Source organism: Calonectris borealis, chromosome 1 (genome assembly GCF_964195595.1).
Source record: "Calonectris borealis chromosome 1, bCalBor7.hap1.2, whole genome shotgun sequence".
Lineage (NCBI taxonomy): Eukaryota > Metazoa > Chordata > Aves > Procellariiformes > Procellariidae > Calonectris > Calonectris borealis.
The window spans coordinates 75,942,813-75,963,922 of NC_134312.1; the positions used below are offsets into that span (position 1 = coordinate 75,942,813).

General features: G+C 46.5%; 1 protein-coding gene across 1 annotated transcript; it reads left to right on the forward strand.

Annotated features, from left to right (window-relative positions):
- Window positions 1-51: 51 nt before the first annotated feature.
- SSPN (sarcospan) lies at window positions 52-20,510 on the forward strand. Its single transcript, XM_075164631.1, has 3 exons — window positions 52-432; window positions 13,891-13,977; window positions 19,277-20,510. Exons 1-3 carry the CDS (start codon window positions 100-102, stop codon window positions 19,640-19,642), a joined length of 786 nt encoding a protein of 261 aa, XP_075020732.1. The 5' UTR covers window positions 52-99; the 3' UTR covers window positions 19,643-20,510.
- Window positions 20,511-21,110: the final 600 nt, after the last annotated feature.

Sequence of the window (21,110 nt, forward strand, 5' to 3'; positions counted from 1 at the left end):
CTCAGCCAGCACAAAGCAAAGCTTTGGGGGGCAAAAAAACTCACACCCCCATCGGCGCGCGCACACACACACGCACGTGAAAACCTAAAGTTCATCGGCATGGGAAAGGAGGAGGAGAAGAAACCCCAGCACAGCACGTCCCTGAATAACCAGAGCCAGACAGGGAAGGCACCCGAAGGGGAGAGAAGCACCGACTCGAGCAAGACGCAGGACTCCGCGATGAAGAAGAAGAAGAAGCAGAAGAAAACCAAGGGGGATCCCAAAACTGGCCAGGAGGAGGAATCCCACACTTGTTGTGGCTGCCGTTTCCCACTGCTGTTTGCTTTGTTGCAGCTGGCATTAGGCATCTCTGTAACAGTGCTGGGCTTCCTTATGGCAGGCATCAGTTCTTCTCTGCTAGTCAGAGACACTCCATATTGGGCTGGGATAATTGTAAGCATAAAGTCTGTTTCTCCATAAAGTGCCTTTGCCAACATTAATGCAAGCTGCATGACGCTCCACTTTAGACTAACCAACTGCATGCACAACACCATTTGAGTTATGCTAACTATAAATATTCCTGGGATTAAATGTCTGGGTACACTTTCCCAAGGAAACTGCTCCTGCAGAATAACACGATCTTTCATATTCTTCCCTGAAATACCCAACAGACCTTAAATAAAATACAGGGTTGCTGTTCACTAGATGTATGTATTAGCTTGTGCTTTGCAGTGAACTCCTGCCTGGTGACGCTGAAAAAAAATGTTGATTACTTACGCTGCCTTCCCTCTTTCCCCACCAAACCATAACAATCAGGTTTTAGAAGTGAGAGCATAACTCTCAACTTTTAGCCGGGCGCGTTGGTAATAGCGAGAGGAGAGAAATGGCTGTCTTTTGAGCTTCCTCGCTGTGCTGTGTTGAAGAACCGCCGCTATTTAACCCCTTTCCTGCCCGCTGCTCCCCAACTTCTCTCCCAGCAGCGGAAGAGACTGCACGTGGCCGTGGGGAGGGGGACGGCACTGGTGGATGGGTAACGTGGCAGGGAAAGGGAACTGGTGGATGGGTAACGTGGCAGGGAAAGGGAGCCCGTCCCAGGGCCCGCCGGCGGCTCCCGCCAAGTCACGCGCAGTTTCGAGTGACACGCCAGCCTCGCCGCACGGGCTGGCGGGGACAGGGTAAAGGGCAGGGTCCTGCTGGGCGTAAATAGGAGGCACCGCCGGTGGGGAAGCCCGGGCTGGTCCCCAGTCCCCTGCAGGGGTGGGGAGGAGGTGTGGGGGTCTCGGTGCTGTGCGTGGCGTGGTCCCGCTTGGCCGTGTGCTCGGGGACGTGCGGTTTGCCTGTGGAGAGGCAGGGTCGGTGATTATGTGCCATAATTGTAATTTAGTATGCAGGTTTTTTCCCTAGGCAGCAGGCTTCAGGAAAAAATATATTGATGTGTTAGCACTGTTTTGGGTGTTGTTAGACTGTAAGGACTCCCAGCAAATAAATAAAACAGCTATGGGAGCATCTCCCACAAATGGAATTCCTTGCCAGTCGGAGGATTATCTGAACACCTGAACTGTTTGGGGCTTGCTGGGCGACCCTCCAAAGAGTGGAAGGAGCAGGGCCTGAGCTCCCAAAGGAAGAGCTCCTCTTACTCATCTCACCCTTCTTGTTTCTCTTCTGACCAAGGAGGTATCTAAGATGTTTCACGGGGCAAGAGCCTGCCCTTGCTCGGGAGGAGAACTTCCTCCTGGGGTTTATGCTGTTACAAGCCAGGGGGGAGTACGGGTGATAAAATAGAAGCATGTGACATTTTCACTCCTCTTGTTTATTTTGGGGATTCTGGAGGTCAGATTATGTCTTTTCCAGACAGCACTAGTAGTTTCCCAGGTTTGAAATAGCTTTTTCACTAGAAAAACCTGGGAAAGAGTGAGCTGGACTGAACTAGCGTACGGCCAGGGATATGAGAAAAGCCGTGGAAGCAGCTCCTGGCCCATGTGAATGTCATCAGTGTCCAAACAGCATCCATCTGAGACATCCACATATGCCTGGTCTCCCTCAGGGAGGCCTGAAACCCCACCAAAGTCACTACTTTCTGAAAACAGAGCTCTAACCCCTCTCGTTTTTAGCAGCAGCCGCCAGCAGTAGTGACATTCGTATGCCCACGCGAGGCAAAGCTCAGTCGCTTTCAGAGTTGTCCCCTGAAAAACAGGCAAAACTCGCTGTGTGTGTTCCTGAGCTAATCCCCAACTCGAGGCAAAACTCACCTCTCGGCCGCGGTGGTCGTGTTTTGCACTCACCAGCCAGCCAGGGTAACCTCTGGGGGAACACATCTCCTGGGACTGTGCTGGCCGTGGGGGTCAGGGCTTCGTTTTGCTTCGTGTTACAGGGTGCCCCGGCTATTGGGAAGACCAGTGCACCCTGTGGGCTGCAGGCAGGGACCCATGGGGAGGGGTTACTCTACCCCCAGTTTGAGTCAAATGGTGACTCTCACCTTGGGGACTCTGACGCGGTGTTGAGCCACGGGCACATTCAAGAGCGGTTTGATTCCTCCTGGGCCCAAAATGGCTTTTTATGCTCCCTTGCTTGCTCTTAGGGCGATGGCAGGGACCGTGTGCTGGGGGCACGTGGCCAGGCAGGCTCCTGGGGAACCACACTGCTCTCCTGCACCCTCAGCCCAAAGCAGAAGGGAAAGAGGGGTCTGATGCCAGCAGAGGGTGGTAAAAGGGAAACCAGTGCTAGAAAGGAGAGGTGGAGGTGGAGGTGCAGCCCCAGAGCCTCCCAGCAAGAGAGCATGCTGGAGCACTGGCCACGGCCGATGCACCACGGGAGTAATGCAAAGCATATATCTGAGGGGCAAAATGCAGGAGGTACAACGTGATGCTGCTTTTACTTTGTTGCTGTGCTGTGATATCTCCATGGAGGTACTCAGTGCCCACTAGGACATCGGACGGAGTTTGTGAGTGTGCGGGTCACAGGGTGCTGCTGGTGAGCTGTGGCAGAGAGCGTGCTGAGGACCGGCCTCTGGAGAGCTGGGGGGAAACTGGTCCGTGAAGGAGGACCCTTGGCCAGGATACCCTATGTGTGGCTGGATGTCCTATGGGCTGGCTCTTGGTCTGCTGTGGGAGGCTGCCTGAAGGGCATATAGGTAGGGGATGGATGACCCACATGCTGCTCGAGAACAAACCTTGTGGCAGAAGGTGACTTCCCAAAACTCATTTATTTGCACAGAAATGAGCAACAGAACAGAAAGATGCGGTGTAAAATACCAGAGCATATTTGTTTTAGTAGCATCCCACTCAAGTGCTCTTTTTAAAGGACTTGATTAGTATTCAGAATCAAGAACTTAAAAAATCTATTATCGAGACCTTTTTAGCAACATTAGAGATAATGGGCAAAGCTCATTCCTAGTGTTACTCCTTTGGAATTACACCAGGGCTGGATATGACCCCACAGCTGTTAATGTAGGATGACAGAAAAATGAAGGAAAATTGCTAATGTGTTAAATAGACCCTGATTGATTGAATGACTTTTTTTCCTTCTTTGTTAGTGGCAAAATGGTGACACCGTTCCTTGCTGAAAATCAAGTGCTTTGGTGCATTACCATGAATGAAATGGAACTTATTTAGAGAAGCAGCTAGAGTAAAATGTTGCCAAGGAAAACCATGCAAGGCAGTCTGAATTAAACTTGACCGCCTAGGTTTGTGAGGATAGCGCAGGCCAGGGACTCGGTTGACCATCCTGTGGAATAAATGTGGCCAGCAATCCGCTGACGGGGAGCGGAAGAGGTTCCCGACACCGAAGTGGTGCCCCCGAGGGGTGCCTGGCACCCGCCCTTCCCTCCTGCAGCTCCTGCAGAAGGAAACAATACAACTTGCATTGCACCAGAAGCATTTCACCATGAAACCTGGTTAAAACCTACTAGTTCAAAATGCATTTCGTCCGAAATCCGTGGGGCATTAGTCAGAAACCAAAGGAAAGGCTTATGAACAGAAACCACGGAGCCTACGTGATTTACCACTTCTGCTTCAGCTTCAGCAACCTATTCCCTGTAAAATGCCTCTGCCACATTGCTAGGGACAGGCAAATAAATGCAGTTAAAAACAGTGAGGGTGGCATTTGTTTCACCTGCCTGTAGTTGTTTACAGCAAAGGTGTCCAGGTCTGAAGCAGTTGCCTGGCTCCTTCGTGAGACCTGTCCTGAGCACCCAAAACTGCAGGCTGGATCGCCCCAACAGTCTCTTCCTTCTTGCTGTTTTGAAGGAGCTTGGACAAACTTCACAAATCCACCCCGGCTTTTTTTTTTTTTTTTCTGTGTCTTGCCACTGACTTGCTGTGCAGCTTTGGGCAAGTTACTTAACCTTGCTAAGACTTTGTTATTTCCCCTGTAAAGTGGGGTTAATAATGGCTATCCGTCACCCCCTGCTTTGAAATCCTTGGATGAAAAGTGTTGCAGAAGCAGTAGATATTAACGGTAGCCTTCTCATTCTTTTTCATTAGCTTGTGGCCCTTTGACACGCAGAAGAAGAAACGATGTATTTCTCCTGGAAAAATCTGCTCTTAGATTATTTCCACTGTGATCAAAAGTAGAGAGTATCAGAGTTTTCACAGGCAAGCTCTCTTTCAGCCCCATTTTGCAGACTTGGGCAGTTAAGAAAGTTACAGAAATGCTCATCCGATATTATTATCCAGGGTGTTTACTATTTCTGTCAGAAAGTTATTTTAAATCCATATATATGTAGGGATGTACATAAAATTGGGATTTTTAAAAAACATTTTAAAAAAAATCTGTTTCTCAAGCAGCTCAAGGCAGCAACTGTGGCTCCAACTGTCATTTATTTTATTGCAAAAATTGTCTCAAAAAATCTGCCACGGGCTGAGCCCCCAGCCCTGATGCTTCTCCCTGCTCAGGCCCTTCAGGGCCGCATCTCCCCAGGTGTTTCCCCTGGCCAGAAGGTCCCTGAGCTTTACCCAAGGGGTAGTCATGCCTTGTTGCAGTGTGGCCAAGCATTGGCTTCTCTGATGTGGGGCTTTGTGGTGCAAAAGGCAGGCAGACTTTTAACTGAAAAAGCAATTTAATTATTCTTCATTTACCTGGGGTCAGAAATACTTACGTCTCTTTAAGTTTTCATACCCTTTTTTTTAAAGAACCTTTTAAAAAAATTAAGCCAAAACCTTCACCAAAGGAAACAAATCCTTTGCTTTGAGCAGCTCGCAGCCAGAGGATAGGTGAGACAAATGAAGATCCCACGATGGCTGGAAAACCCAGCTGTGAGGGACAGTTTGCAGGAGATGAGGGGCAAGAGCGTGTATGTTGCATGGCAGCATCAGGGAACGGTGCAAGGCAACCCGTCCATACCACAGGGCTGGCAGAGGAGCTTGACTGGTTTTCACGCTTCAAAGATCTTTTGATGCTTAGTACAACGTGGGTAGCAAACAGTAAGGACTATCTCCCGACGCCGCGTATCCCTATCAGATGCTGATAATTGAGATGTTTGTTTAATTGATCTACTTCTGCATGAGAGTCTGACTCAGACGGTGGGTCCTGCCACTGACTCAGCACGTGCTTGTGGGCTGGTAAGCCTGAGTGCCAAAATCAATAGCGCTGCCTGTAACGGGCAGTGCTGACCCAGCCTCTGCCTCCTTAGCTTGTCAGGGTCTGTGTTGCTTTGGGGCTGGAATGGCAGGAAGGCGGTGTGACAAGCTCCCCGCACCCAGCACCCTCTTTGGCTTGTACAGCTCTCGGCAAAGTCGCTCCGGCATCCCCAGTTCCCAAGGAAGCAGCAGGGCCCCTAAAATGAAGCTGTTCTTTTGAAATGGTAGAAGATGGCAACAGGGAGAAGCCAGGGGTTGGGATTTTCACCCTGAAAATGGGTACAATGATGGTCGCGTGTGTAACTGTTAAGGAGAAGCTTTGAGAACATTGTTGTGAGATGCATGCTGAAAGGATGAAGCATTGTATACAGGTGTCCGGGGAAAAATGGACAGTGCTGTGCTATAAAGTGATATAAATTAGAAATTGGAGTTGTGTGTGTCCTGATGATTGGCTGGGGTTGGCTAGACCCATGCTGCTCTGTACCAGAAGGGATTTGCTGTACCTGTAGCTGTTCCCATAATGTAGATGGTTTCCCCGGCTCAGCGTAACGAAGCAATTCAAAGGCCACGTTGTCTCTGTGACAATTTCCCCACAGATGAGGCTCTGTAGATATTTCCACCGAAGAGCCTTTCTGCAGATGGTCTCTCACATGATAAAACGAGACAAACCTGTATGGGTAAGTCCCCATCAGCCTCCCTACCCTTCTCTTTCCGGATCCCCCCACCTGCTGGATGTAACATTTTTCCATGAGGCCGGACGCTCCGGCTGCACGGTGGTGGCCCTGCCAAACAGCAGGCAACCACTTCATGCGTGAGGCAAGCTTTTTATCTTCCTAGAGAGGGTCAATAATTGGGAAGCATCCCCAGCTAGAGTGAGAGGCAACCGATCCCCTTCCATATTGATATAAGGGATGATTGACTATTTAAAAACCCCTGAAATGTGTTCCCTTTTAAAGCCTGAAAGGAGAGAGACACTTTCTTGTTAGCCTTGGCCCCTTGCTGGGTTTTTTTGGTGTTGCTTTTGACACCTTTTCCTGCAGCAATTGTGGAGGTGGCTTTCAGTCAGGCTTTACCTCCTGTACAGCCTTGCTGGGTTTTTAACTTTTACTTGTTATTAGAGAAACCGATTTCAATTTTTAATAAAAGGTGACACTTAGAAACTGGTGCCATCAAAGCAGCTAATGGAAATTATAGTCATGCAGGCATGCATTTTTTATACAAGCTAGCTTCAATTAGCCATGGGCAAACATCAAAAGGTTTGAGGGAGGACTGCCTTCAAGAAGAACCTCCAAGTTTAGGTATTTAATTGAACCTTCTCCAAAGTATGTGGAACTCTGGATGGTATGCAACGAGGTACGCTGCATGAAATATGCTATAGTGAGGTTTCCAGTGCTTGTTTATAGCCATATATGTATGTAGCACCAGAGCTGTATTCTTCAGAGCCCTCTGCCATTAAATCTCATCATTTTCTAAGAGTAACTATGCATTGGTGCCTGATTAACTCAAATCCATACTTTTATTTTGATCAGGTATAGAGTTGAAAACTTTGCTGGGAAAAAATGATGAAATGTTTGAATGGTTTGAGAAGGTAGCTCCACACCAGAGGTCTGTATGATACCTGGTCAAGTGCTGATCGAATCCTGGACACCTCTGTGTTTTAGCCCCCTGCTCCAGCTACAGCCTCAAGGGGAAGGAGGGAGGAAATCAGAGTTCCTGGCTGGATTATGTTTGTGCAAAAAGCCTAGGTAAGATTTGGAGAGGGAGATTGTTCAAACAGGTTTCCTCAGCCTAGGTAACCTTATGACTATAGGGATGATGGCTTTCCACAGCTTCATAGGACACATCTCAAACCGTGAGTTGTGTTCACATAGCACTCTTAGCCATGCTACACTCCTCACGTTGCAAATCACTGCTGGCTCTGGGAACTTTTAATTTTTTTGTTTGATTCCCTCAGGCTTTTGATTGCCCGGCACCGTATTTCTGACTTAACAGCAGTAATGGACTGCTGCTGCAGCTCCTGGCTTTGTAAGTGGTGGTAGCCTTGGCAGCGCTTTGCCGAGGGAATTAAATCTCACCATAGCACAAGTGACCATTTTCGCTGCTGAGCAACTGACCTAAACAGCAAAGATCGTTACAGAAAAATGCAGTTTCATTTGATTATGAATGTTCTTGCAGGGTTTTGATTACTTTGCAGAATTTAAAAGAAAGTTGTGTATCTGTCACGGTGTGCTGTTGCATGGTTTGAAGGGACCTGTAGTAAAGACATCATTATTTTGTTATTCTGCAGGTGGGGCAGGGATGGTCAGTTATCATGGGGTTTTATGGCTGTTAAGAGAATGATTTCCTAGATGATGATGGCCTTTGCCTGCAACCACAATATACATGTTTATCATTATTATTACAGCTATTATTTCTGGAAGTAATTTATATGCAACTAGACTGTCCTTAAATCTAACGAGAAATCTGGAAGAGGAAAAACCATTAAGGAGCAATACCTCTGTGTGGCAGACTGGCTTCTTTTACATGTGGTAGTGAGACCTAGGCTGACCCGAGGCTGATGAAAGCTAGCAGTGAAAGCTGCCTGTAGCACCCACTTTTGTTGCCATTTCCTCAAACCTCATAAAGCGAATGAACATCAGTGTCGCTGTCTGCAACAGCCTGTACAGATGTCTGGCACCAGAGATGATCCTGGTTCATAATGGCAAAGCCAACGGGAACATTTTCTTCCTTGCATCAAAGTCTATGTCCAGTGGGATTGTTAAGTTCGGTGGATAACATGGCTTCTCCAAACGTGCGGAGGGAGCTAAGCCTTGCCATATCTGGTAAGGCGGGTGAGCCGTCAAGCCAAATATCACCTCTGAGGGTAAGCCAGAGACTTCAGACATATCTACGAGAGATAATTTCTTTACCCTTGTCCCTACAAACAGAAAGATCCATAGGGTCTTGAAGTGAGCAACTATGAAATAACTTGTCCATAATGGAAATTTCTTCCTGGTTCTATTAATAGCAGTTTTTCCCCTGAAGTTTGAGAGTTTACATTCTTATTAAAAAGGAGGAGTCCACCGGTGGGTCTCAGCAATGCCGTGTGACATTGCACTGCCTATATTTGAGAGGTATTGTCCTCCAATGTGTTTGCTTTCTGCCCCTCAAAGTTGTTGTAGGAGGTTCTTGCTAACAAGCCCCCATATAAAGAACAGATGAGCTATACTATGTCTTTGTGAGTCTTTGCAGAATTTGTCTTGTGGTGTGGCGTAGACCCAAGATGCTCCTTTGAACCAGGTTTTTGCCTCCTTCCTTCATGTCTTGGTGGATGTTTCCAACACTCCCTCTTTACCAGCCTCATATGCCAGGGTTTCCAAGATGCTCTGGGTAGGAAGCACGTTGCTGGAGAAAACTACCTATTCTATAGCAACACTCAGGCTAAAATTGTAGCAATGACAAAAGAAAAACCAGTTTCACGAATATACAAGGGAGAGATGCAGACAGATTAGAGCAATCTGTGGTTTTGAAATCTGTCGAAATAAAACAAACCACATTAATATGCCAGTGTGCAAAGATAATGAATGCAAACCACAGCGGAAATTTGTGCCCTACGTGTTCGTATTTCCCCCAATTCCATACATTACATAACCATCTTCGTCACTACCACAGGGTGTCCTTGCGCCGCTCGTACACCTTGTGCTTAGCCCTTGCAGGACGAGATGCGAGTCAGCTGCCGGGAGGTGAGGATGGGGAGAGCGGCTCCCTTGCCCCGAACCTCGTGGTCCTCGCTGGGTGGCAATGCCTGTGGGCTTTGTCCGAACACCCTTCTGCATTGCCACCTGTGTTTGTTCCTGTTGGAGGCGACGAGCCTGTTTTTCTCACCTGTGACACTTTTTAGAAGTGTAATAAGTTTAGTGGGAGGGACAGGGTTGGCTAGTGCGGGAGGACGCTGGCACCGTGCTGGGCAGGGTATCAGCCCGCCGTGCTTCACTGGCAGCTGGAGCTCTTCAGCACGGTCAGATCGGCTAAAGTAAAGCTGGTGGTGAGGGATTTGGGGTACACAAAGCTTGAGATCGATCTTCTTCTTTACTGCTTGAGTTCTGGTTTTAAGACGATCGAGATATGTAACGGCGTGCTCCTTGCAAGTGCCGAATGTGCGTTGCGGTACGGTTGCAGTCTCGCTGTTGAAGCATCTATTCTGCAGCAGTGTGTGAGGCTCCAAGCTGTGAGAAACACCCAGTTGTGCTAGCCTGTGTGCGCCTGCAGGGAGGGTTGGTTTGCCGAAGTCCTGAAGAGCCAAGGACTGCACGCTAGATCTCCATGGGTGCAGGGATCCTCCCAGGCAAATCAACTGGGACCCACTCCTAAATGCGGTTGGGATCAGGTCCCGTTCCTGCTGAAATCTGTAGGATTCAGTACCCTCTTTGGGGTGGGGGCAACCCGGAAAATATCTACTCCTATTTTGATTGCGGTTTAAAGAAAATGAATCCTTAAGTCACTTTTCAGCCCTGAGATGTTCCTGCCCAATGGAAGGAACGTCTACTGCCTCCCGCTAAAAAGAAAGAGTACTGAAACTTTTCCAGAGCATAAACTTTTAAGTTTTTCAGCCAGCTCTAGCGAACAGCTGTTTTCCCTGGATTGTGAACTGGGGGATTTCACAGGGTACGCCTTAACCAGAATTAAATCTGTACCCTTCCTAAATACATCTGTATCACATTCGGGTCTTTTTCTAGACAGTACTTTTCTAAATTTAAGTTCTTTCCTTGGATAACCTTTCACGTCACTACCTATTCAGCAAAGGGTATGTTAGTCCATCTGGAAAATTTTGAAATATAGGATCTTGAAATAAACTTGAGTTGAAATTTACTCAGCATAGAAATGCATATTCCTAGATTTCCAGATAACAGTAACAAGAGCTGATCTAATTAACTGCTATTCTGCAGCTCTTACAGAATCTATTTTATTTGTATAACAAATGCATATCGATTGGTGGCAAGCAAGTGCTAAAGCAAGTCCAATTGCATTTTATGTTGTGTGCTTCGTCAATAAGGCATAGGAAATGTATGCTTCATGCTGGGATATTGCAACGGCTATTGAAGCACTAGGATGCAGGATTACCTAATGCTACTTAGCAATCAGCATCAACAGCATCCATAACGTGCCTGCTGTAATGCAGCTGTCTTAGTCACTTAGCGGGTCCTAACGAATATTTACCAGAGGATTTTTGTACACTTCACAGGTATAATTCAAAACTGATCTATTAATAATGTATAAAATAGAAGCACAAAACTGTTTTCTGTATAAATGTTCCACACTTTGGTTGGCTCCAATGAGTGAATTTACCTTTAAAGAACCGAAATGTAAAACATATATGGGTCATTATTCTCAGCAACATTATTTTTTACAGTCACTTACAAAAATACACATCTCTGGTTAAAAAAAATGTTGGTATATTGTTACTTAAGCCTTCTGAAATATCCTGGCCAAGACTTGCTGGAATCCTGACCCAGCGTAATCTTTTATAAATACCCCTCTACAAATGTGCCTCTTCAAGTATCCCCGAGTATATTATTTAAATCCCAGAGGAACTTTAGAAAGCGCGTGCAGGAATGGAAATCCTTTTAAACGATAGTCTTTTGTGTGAGAAGCTTTCTGAAGAGGGAGGTCTGATCCTGCCGCATTGAAAGCCAGCAGGGTTTTTGCAGAAGTTGTACGAGGCACTTGATGGTAGAGAGAAAATTCCATCATTGGTATCTGACTGTGCCCTCGGAAATGAATGCAGCTCTGTCGGCTTTCTGTGGGAAAACGGGAGCGGGAATGGGAGAATGGGCACAGTCCCATGATGTCTCACGGGGGTAACCTGGAGGCAAATCTGGCCCTCGGATCATGCAAGTGTAAATGCCCACTACTCTAGCTGAAGCAAAGAGAATTTAATTTATTGCTCGTAACAAGATCCTTCAGCACCAGATCCTGAAAATACTTAGGTCTAGATTTGACGTGAGCAGCCCCTTTGATTTCATATGAATTTGGGGACATAATGTTAAGCGAGTGTATTTAAGCATTTTTTTTAGTTCTTGCTGCAAGTCCTTTCCTCAGTCAGTACTGCCACTGGGGGAGTTTATCATTTGGATATTACTGGAGATATGATCTCCTTAAGATTTAAGTTTTATGGGCATGATAATTGAATTAAAAGATTAATATACAGTGCAAGGGACCAAGGACATAGGCGATTAATCCTGAGAAATAAAACACGTTGAGTCACATAGAAGCACTATAGGGCAAAAAAAACCCCAGCACTGAAGGACCTTTGACAAGAAAGGTTGTTTTTTCCCCCGACAACCCTGTCAGCTATGGCTGTCAACAATAAAAGAAGAAAACAAATAAATTGGAGGCAGTGTGTAAGTCACAGGACCAGAATATAAATACACATGACATGGAAAGGAGTAAATAATACTGACGCTTTCTTTAGAAATGTTCTCAGGCAATACTTCCTATTCATGTCCTACTGAAATGACATGAAATAAAACTTTACGGGAAAAAGTGTTATTAATCACACAGGTTCTTGAGGGACATAACTATCCGTGTGTTGAGAGGCACTCTTCCTTTACAGGGCTGTTGTCTAGTGCCTTACACCAACAATGCAGATAAAAAGAAATATTTGGTATTTTATGCATCAGATCATGAAAGAAATGTGTTTAACCATTGCTGCCTAAAAGGACACTTATGCATTTTTCACTGCAGGTCAAGCAGTCCCTACGGAGCTGGAAATCTGGATGTGAACAGCACTGCCGTAGCGTGCAGGGAGCAGGCAGGGACAGGGCTGTGAAGGAGCCCTCCGCTCCTGCAGGCATCTCTGTGGCGTAGTCCCACCCCTGAGCAAAGGCAACTGGCACCCGGGTCTGGTCCAGAGGGCAAATCCCACTGCTCTGGGAAAGCAGAAAGCCTCACACTCATGAGAAGTCTTCAATACACCCCCCAAAGTAAAATGAAGGGGGAAAAAAAAGTATAGATTCTCTCTGTAGTCACTGGGAATTTAACAGCTGTCATTTATAATCAAGACGCTCCTAGCAAGGAGGCCAAAGCTTGCTCCCGGCCCCGTGTGAAGACAAGCCTTAGCACCTTTGAAAGCACGCTGGCTCATCTCAGCTAAGGTCCCCACTAAGGCTCATCACACCTGGGTTTTTTTTTAAAGGTGTGATATGAAACGGCATTTAAAAACGCGTGCATGCTGTCGACTCACCTATTTTTCCAAGGCAACCCAAACAGGCACGGATTCCTCCAAGCGTAGCTCCAGCCGCCGACAAGGCCCTCTCCCTCTGCGGGCGCAGTCAGGGCTCCCTGCATGCCCTGATCCGGCCCCGGCAGCCCCGCGGCGGCACAGGGAGCCCTCACCGGGCACCTGGGGACCCGGCTCCTCTTGCCCAGGCGCGGGGGAAGCTGCCAGAAAGCAGCAGTCCGATTGCAGAGCTGCGGCTCCTGTGTCCTCCTGTGAAGCCTGCTTGCTGGTCCTCCAAAAATGTGGGAGAGGAAGGCACTTGACTGGAGTGCTTAGCACCATGGGGGGCTCAGATAACACTACTTTAAAAAGGAAATCGTATTTATCGGGCTAGCTCCTCAGAGCAGGAGCTTCCCTCCTTACGTGGCTGGAAAATGCCTACCGGTGAATATCTGCTCCTGCAAATAAATCTCAGTCTTCAGAATTAATAATAAAGACAGCTAAATGAATAATAAAGTGCATAAATAGTTTTCCATTACTGTTAACCATCAGCAATTACTGCCACAGGGCTAAAATGCAGTCTCAGATTGCAGGGGAGATGTCTTTGGTAAGGTGTCCACTCTAGGAGAGGTTGAAAGCCTCTGCTCTAAAGTGTGCTGCTTCTTATCCAGCAGCAGCTATGGTTACAGATTTACAACCTGTACTGGTGACATAAAAACCCTGTCAGCATCCAGTGGTACGTAGGATGGTGCTTTTGGGGCTTGCAAGCCCAACTTCATAAGCCTTCTGCTCCTTTTTGATAGTTAGTTACATGGAAAAAAACTCGAAACACATCCTGGAGGCTATTACTGGGCTGTGTCTTTGTAGGTCTGATTCAAAAAGTCGCTCTGAGTAAGTTTTTTTGTGCCTCGGTGTCTGTAAAGTGAAGGTTAAAGCTCTTCCCTCCTCACAAGCACATTCACACAGATGAGGCTCTTAGATGCATGGCTGTGGCCCCTACTCAGAGGACTTGGCTTACACACTGCTCCTTGAGTTATGGTCCTGCTAACACAGAAGGGTGTTTTGGCTTGAAAAAATGTTATTTTTGTGGTGGGGGTTTTTTGGACTTTGACACATTTTAAATCTTTTCCCTTGCAGGTCTGTGTGGTGTCCTTAGTGGGATTTGTTATGCTTTGTATTTCGTACCAACCTGATGAGAAGACGTGTGTGCAGTTCACAGTAAAGGTACCTTGACTTTTTTTTACTTTCTTTTTCTTCTCATGTCGTTAAATATAATCAGAAAAGTTGATACTGGGGATATTTTTAAGACCACATGAAATGAAGTGAAAATGCACCTGAAATGCAAGAATGGTTTTCTGGTATTTTGCAGGCAGCTAAGGAAGAAATTGTAGCCTATAAAGGGGAAACTCTAATAACAAATATCTCAAATCAGAGCAAGATACCTTTTTATTCGCCATGTTTTAAGAATATCAAAGAGACTCAGATCAACAAAGCTGGAATAATTTGGGAAGTGTTCAGTGAAAGATTGGGGGTTACTAATTAAGTAGAGATACCGTAGAGAGCTGGCAAGAAGTAGGGTGGCATAAAATGGGTCCACTTAAATCAAGTTTTAATTTTTAATGTGATCTAAGAAGCATCTCAGCATCTTCCCAGCAGTTTTGCTCCTTACCATGAAATAAGAAACTGAGTGGGCACAGGCAAATTAAAAAGCATGCCTGGAAAGCTCTACCTGCCCGCCTCCATGGTCAGGGAAAGAGAGGCTGTACCTGAACACCGGCAGCCGTGTCTCACGCATGGTGCCTTGTGTCAGGGTCGGGCATTAGCGAACATGGGAAAGTGTTGGCAAACCATGGGACAAGCATTCTTCCATGAAGCAAATTCCCATCTGTGCATCGCGAGGGAGGCACAGAAACCATGCCCCGCGCCCTGCCTCGGTCCCCAAAACTGTGCTTCGTTGATACTGGTAAGCGACTAGAAAAGAAAAGGCTGAGAATGCTTGTTCCAGATGGGACGTTTTTAACACCATTTTTCTGGGCTGTTTTTCCTTATTATTGTAATTTTCAGGGCTCTTAATATTTTGCAGACACATAATAACCAAGAAAAATACCGACGCAAGCAACACAAAATAACAGTGATTATTAACTGAGAAAGGCAGAAGGAAATCAAATGCAAGGAGTGGCTCTTCGAAACCTGGCATTCATCCTTCCTTAGAAATTAGACCCCGGTGTATCTTTTGTGCCTCTCTCAAGCTTCTCCCGTACTTACATAAAGAAAGGGAGAAGAACAATTGTTGCTGCCCTTTGATTGCCTTTACATTCTCGCCCCGTCACCTTTACACCCGCAAGTAAGCGTTACGGCTGCTCGGGGAGCTGCTGGGCTGGGCGGGAGCTGCCACGCCAGGCTTTTTATTGCTTGCCCTGCAGCATTAAATTGAACTTGGCATCCAAGCAGGAAGGGAGTCATCCCTCGTGGTGGGAACGGCATGTCGGGCTGGGCAGATGTCTCTGCCACCCTTAGCAACACCACCCACCCTGGCAGTGAGGAACGTGAGCCATCGTTCCCGCAAGAAAATAAACGTTTTTAAGGTGCTCCCCAGGCAATGTACAATGGGTTATTCCTCATCACCTGGCAGAATTAGAGCTAAAGTCTCCCTTGAAAGACTTCTGGTTCAGTCAATAGCCCATGGACTGTAGCCTACCCAAAGCACCCTCCTCCCCAGAATCCACCTTCCCAGTGTTTCCTATTGCAGCATGCCACAAAACTTGATCATTCCTAGGCTGTTCACCTCTCCTGTCCCACGTCCACACCGGGAGCCGTTATCCCACAGTGCCTCCCCTCCTCACTGCCTCTCGGGACCAATGGCTTCTGGCTGCAGGGCACGGACCTATTTTAAACAAAGTAGGAGCTAAGAGTCTCCTCCTAGGCTTTGATCACACAGGACTCATCTAAATCTCCAGTATCACTTCTCAGATCTTCAGATGTCAGCTAAAGTCTGTCTCCGAACAAAAAAATGAACATAAGCTCTTTGTCGACAAGGCTGAGGATGCAAAATTAGAATCATGAGACAAAGCCGAGCAACTTGGGTTTTTCTCTCCTCGGGGGTTGGGTTCAGCCCTATCTGCCCTGACTGCCCTCCCGGGAACTTGCTTTCCAGCCCAGGCCCTGTCCCCATGCTGGTGGCTGGTCCCCACCGAGGCTGCACGTGGCTGCTGAGCATCATCCTACAAGAAAATCTTGGCCAGGCTTCCCTGGAGTGCAGTAAGCACCCCGTGATCCCTTGCATAGCCCAAGGGTCACTTTGGGAGGAGGACCACACACACACAGGCCGGGGGGATTTTAGTCAACCCCTGAGGTGACCCTATGACCACCGCGAGTGACTCCCTCAAGGTGGGAAATGGGAGGAGACCCGTGCAGTCCTCTCTGCCTTCCTCCCTCTCAACAGCTGCTTCTTTCATTTCACACTTGCATGAGCCCCCGATCCTGTTAAAGAAGGAGATGTTAGAACTGCTTTTGACAGAAGTCCCTTCCCGAGACTACTGCGGGTATCCACAGCACCCTCTGCGTCCATGAAAAAGGGAGACCACCACCCAAAGGGAGGGTGGCTTTGCCCTTTGGGGGGACAACGGTGAGTCCCAGGTTGAATTTCTGCCCCTGCCCCATCTCTGCGTCTGCAGGAAGCATGCTCTGCAGGACGGCAAAGCAGCATGCCCAGCTGTTAGGTGTGTATTTAAAAGGGGAGATCCTCTCCCTTGGCAAAAAATAAAAAACAGACCACATCATAGGAAAATTTTGAGATGTCCTGTGGACTTCCTGGGCTATCTGCTTATATTTGACAGATCACTCACTGTGGTCCTCATCACAGCATCTCCCATGGTAGCGTGACACCCTCTACTCCTGCCCACCCAGCCCCAGCAGCCCACGCTGTGACACACACCGCGGTTCCTGTTCCCTGCATGGGCTCGTGCCTGAGCCACCACCGCCTTCCAAGGGGGTCCCCTGGATCCACGTCTGCAAACCCTTCTGGTTTCACCTCTGATAACTATGAGAAGACTTTTCCATGAGGAACTCAATCCATCTTATGTTATTTATTTTCTTTTTGGCACAGAGCAAAACTATTGCCAGCAAATACTGCTAAAATGTTTCTTCCTCATATAAGGAACCCAAAGGAGAATGAGCTGCCGTGCTCTGACCTCATCATATGCTGTCTCTCCCCGCTTCCCTTTTCTCCTTCTATTTAAACAGCAATCGCAGTGCCTATCTCTCTGAGACTGTTAAAAAACAGTTTTCCAGTGGCAAGTTCTGGTTCCTGGGCAGAGCTCACTACGCAGTTCTATTTGCGATGTTGAAGTTGCCTCCAGGTCTGGCGTGTGATTAATCTGCTGATGGGATCTCAGCACTCGCTGTCTTGTGCTCCCTCACAGGCAGTGTTTGCATTTGCCTCACCTTTGGTATTTGGAAATGTGTTCATTTTCAACGGCTCGCAGAGAGATTCCTCTGCAAACATCTTGTGAGAATAATAAGCTATTTGGAAATTGCCCTATGTCCCCACACATCTCTGTCACCTCTGAGGATTGCTGTGTATCTATCATCTGGTGCATTTCGAAGGGATTCTGAGATTTCCTTCCCTTTAGGTACACAACAGGCAAATTCTTGCTTACTGTACCTGGAGTGTAGTGGTTTAGGCTGTGGATTTCATGCTACTTTGTACTGACTTTGGCTAGAAATTGGCAGCTAAATAAAATACCTGCCAGGGAGAATCAGGCACACTGTGTAGTCTTGGCTTAATATCTCATTTATTAGAGAGGCCTGATTCTGTCTCCTGCTGGTCTGAATCCAGGGACTTCCAGCCAGTCCGCTAGGACTTCTGCATCGCAGAAGAACTCTGGTCCTTCAAAGAGGAACAGTCATCAATGTTTGTCCATTTTCCATTTTTCCCATCAGATACACTTGCACCATCTTTTAAAGTAATGCCACAGGCCTACAAATTACCACATCTTTGTTTGGAGGGGGTCCATCAGTCAGTAGTGCTCCCTTCTGTGTGCTTTATACAAGGAGGTGTTCCCATTTTCCAACTTCACCTTTCCCATGGACCTTTACCTTGAAAGCTGCGGGGGTAAAGTAATTGCATTTAAAAAGAGACACCCTCATTCTGAAGCTGCCCTTGGTTTAAGGCTGCAGGGGAAGTTATTAAATTTAATAGTAGCCAAGTCTTGGAGACGAAGATCTTGTTGTAAGAATTCGGTGATATGGGGGAGAAAATGTATATAGTGCTTTAAGATCTGCAATAAGCCCAAATTTTTTTTTTTAAGCTGGCAACTGAATAGGAAGATTGATTCACGCTGTAGATATAAGACAAATACACCAGGAGTGTGAATTTTATCAAGATATACCATACTTGGAGTTTCAAGGTCATAAAAAATGCTTTTATATTGATAGTTTGCTTGTGGTATTGAGGTTGAGAGAGAGAGAGAGAAAGAGAGAAGCTGCTGTTTAAAATAACAGATTCCCAACCATGCCATGTGTCTGACAGATAAGACGCCAAGAAAAATAAATGTTTTTACAATGCTGAACAGAACTAAAAATGCTATTTTGGCTAAACACAGAATATGATTTTAATATACATTCACACATATTTTGTATGCAGCACAGCAACTGCCAGTTCCAGCTATCAAAAGCATGAGAAGTCCATATGCTCTGCTATCCAAAGGTCTCAGGTGCAACCCAGAGTGACAAAGGCTCTGAATCGCTGCTGGTTTCCATGCATTTGTGGGGGTGGACTCTGCATAGCTACCCTTGATAAAAGCCACCCCATTTTAAAGCTGCCACTGGTATAAGGAGCAGGGAAGTGACAAAACAGACCCTTGTTCTTCTCATGCCATAGCAGGGGCAGCACTGGGAAATGAAAGGCGCTCCCTGCTTTTTCATGCCTTTGAAAGACTTCTCCACCTTTATGGGGCAAGTTTTGGAAGGGGATTGATCACTGCCTGATTTGCAAGTATAAATCAGATTTGTTTGGGCATGCAAACCAAGAGCCGAGAATAACACAGGAGCAAAGTTTCAGAAACACCTACTTCTCAGCACAGCCTGGGATAATATGTCAGCCCAAGCCTCAGTCTGCTCAGCTCTGCTTCAAGGCAACTGCATCTCAGCTGATGACTTAAGTCTAGCCAATGCAGGTACAACAGCAGAGGAAGATGCTCCCTCCCTCTCTGTAAAGCTTTTGGCTGTATAGAGACACAGATTTCTTGGTGCTCTCATCAGGTCTCAAAATTGCAAGGCAATACTCATGTAAAATATGCAAGGTAGAATTACTAGTTCTTGAGATGACCTGCTGAACTTGGCATCACCGGGGAGTTATAGCTGTCTTGCAATTTTCGAAGCACACAATGTCCAGATAGTCCATTGAATGCATGTGTTCCCTGTGAAGCACATGTGCTTGCATTCATTCTGTGTTCCTCATTCTCTGTGTAGCTGCAAAAAGAGTGGTTTTTTCTTTTTTTTTTTTTTTCTTTCTTTCTTTCAGCTGATGTATTTTCTCCTGAGTGCCCTGGCTCTGGTTGCCTGTGTTTTGGCAGTGGCTTTTGCTGCACACCATTATTTGCAGATGACAAAATTTACCTGCGATACCATCCTTGAGTCCTGCCAGTGCAAACTGGACATTGCAGATCCCCTCGGTAGGACCTTCGTCTACCAGGACGCAGCTGACTGTGGTAGCCTCACCAGCATGCTCAACCTGTACTTACTTCTGCAGATGGTTCTCAATCTGATCGCAGCCCTGGTGTGTCTGTCCGCGTGCTTTGTGATGTGGAAACACAGATACCAGGTCTTTTATGTGGGTGTTCGGTTCTACCCTTTAACTGCTACTGAAGGCCAGCAACAGAAAGTATAGGGTCTGAGCTGGCGGGAGGTTGTAGCCAGGGAACGGAAAATGTCAGCGTACTGCCACCATAGACACCGTGGATGGATGAGTGTTTATAAGGTTTTTGACAAGGAAAAACATTCACACAGTTTTAATGAATATATTTTTCAATCATTTTAAGAGCATTTCATATGGCTGCTCTTGCAAAAGATCCCTTGTGAGACTATCTAGAGGTCACAAAGTCCTAAAGATGCAGCTGTACAAATACTCGCCAAAGAGGGTCTTTAATAGCCATGGACAAAACGAGAGCTTAAAAAAATCATATGGAACTCATCTGCAGGGCTACAGCAGTTAAGAAATAGGGTCCATTTCCCTTGCTGGTAGATATCTGTTCTTGCCTTCAGAGAAGCTATACCGATTTCTACCAGATAAGGATCTGGTCCAAACTGCTTAATTATAATTATGCTGATCATGCTTAGGGCATATATTGTCTCTCGGATGCTCTGGGTATAATCCACACTAACCTGATGGGGATTTACCATACAGAAAAGTAATAAGGGAGGTCAAGACCTCTTCAAATGCAGGCTGAGACCAAGAGCAAAGTGAATATATTGACGACTGCCATATAAAATATACATAAGACTTTCCAGAGTGACTAATGATATAGGCTACCTAATCCAATTACTAATAAAAACCAATATGAGTGGGTTGACTAATGGTGATTCAGTGGGCCCTGCTTGAGACCCCAGACAGATTTCTGAAGTATGAGCGCTCAGCACTTTGTGAGAAAACATCAATTTAAGAAACCTCGAGTTGCGCTCCTAAAGTGGAGGACCCTAAATCACTAGTCACGTTGAAAACTATGTTGACATTGCTGTAATTGCAGGCGTCTAGCCAGTTCCACCAATTATACTCCAAGCACAAAAGGCCAAATGCATTTTTGGTGTAACTCCTCTGAAGACAATCAGCCTTACACACCAGCAGTGGAGTTGGGCCAACAGCCCTGAAAGATATATCCCTGCAACAATGAATGTTTTTAAAATGGGGTGGAGGGAGGGAAGCAAGAAGAGACTGCCAGTCTCCCAAAGACATCTTTTATAATAATGAAGGCAAGAGAATAACGATTTCTTAATAAGCAGCATAGAATAACAAACCACATTCAAACAGCGTGGCTCTAGAAGTGCTTTATGTCTTACTAGCCTTATACCGAGCCTTATACGGAGAGAAGTATGTCGGTTTGTCCCTCAAACTGTCATTTCCACTTGCATGGCATGGACTTCTAAATGTAGGAGCAATTCTGAGTTGGCAGCACTTTGCACTGCCTGCTGATAGCTGTGCAAGGGCAAGGCAGCTGGTGCTCACGCCCTGCCTTGACTAGGGATTTCCCGATCCCTGCCAGAGCAAGGGTGTTTCTGAGGTGGGGTGGAGCAATCACATGCCAGAAAAACTGTGCCGCAATCATAGCAAGGAGGAAGCAAATAAAATTTCTATCAGGCTT

Coding starts and splice junctions, on each gene's coding strand:
- SSPN (XM_075164631.1), top strand. CDS start 100: ATGGGAAAGGAGGAGGAGAAGAAACCCCAGCACAGCACGTCCCTGAAT. Junction 433..13,890: donor CATATTGGGCTGGGATAATT/GTAAGCATAAAG, acceptor TTTCCCTTGCAG/GTCTGTGTGGTGTCCTTAGT. Junction 13,978..19,276: donor GTGTGCAGTTCACAGTAAAG/GTACCTTGACTT, acceptor TCTTTCTTTCAG/CTGATGTATTTTCTCCTGAG.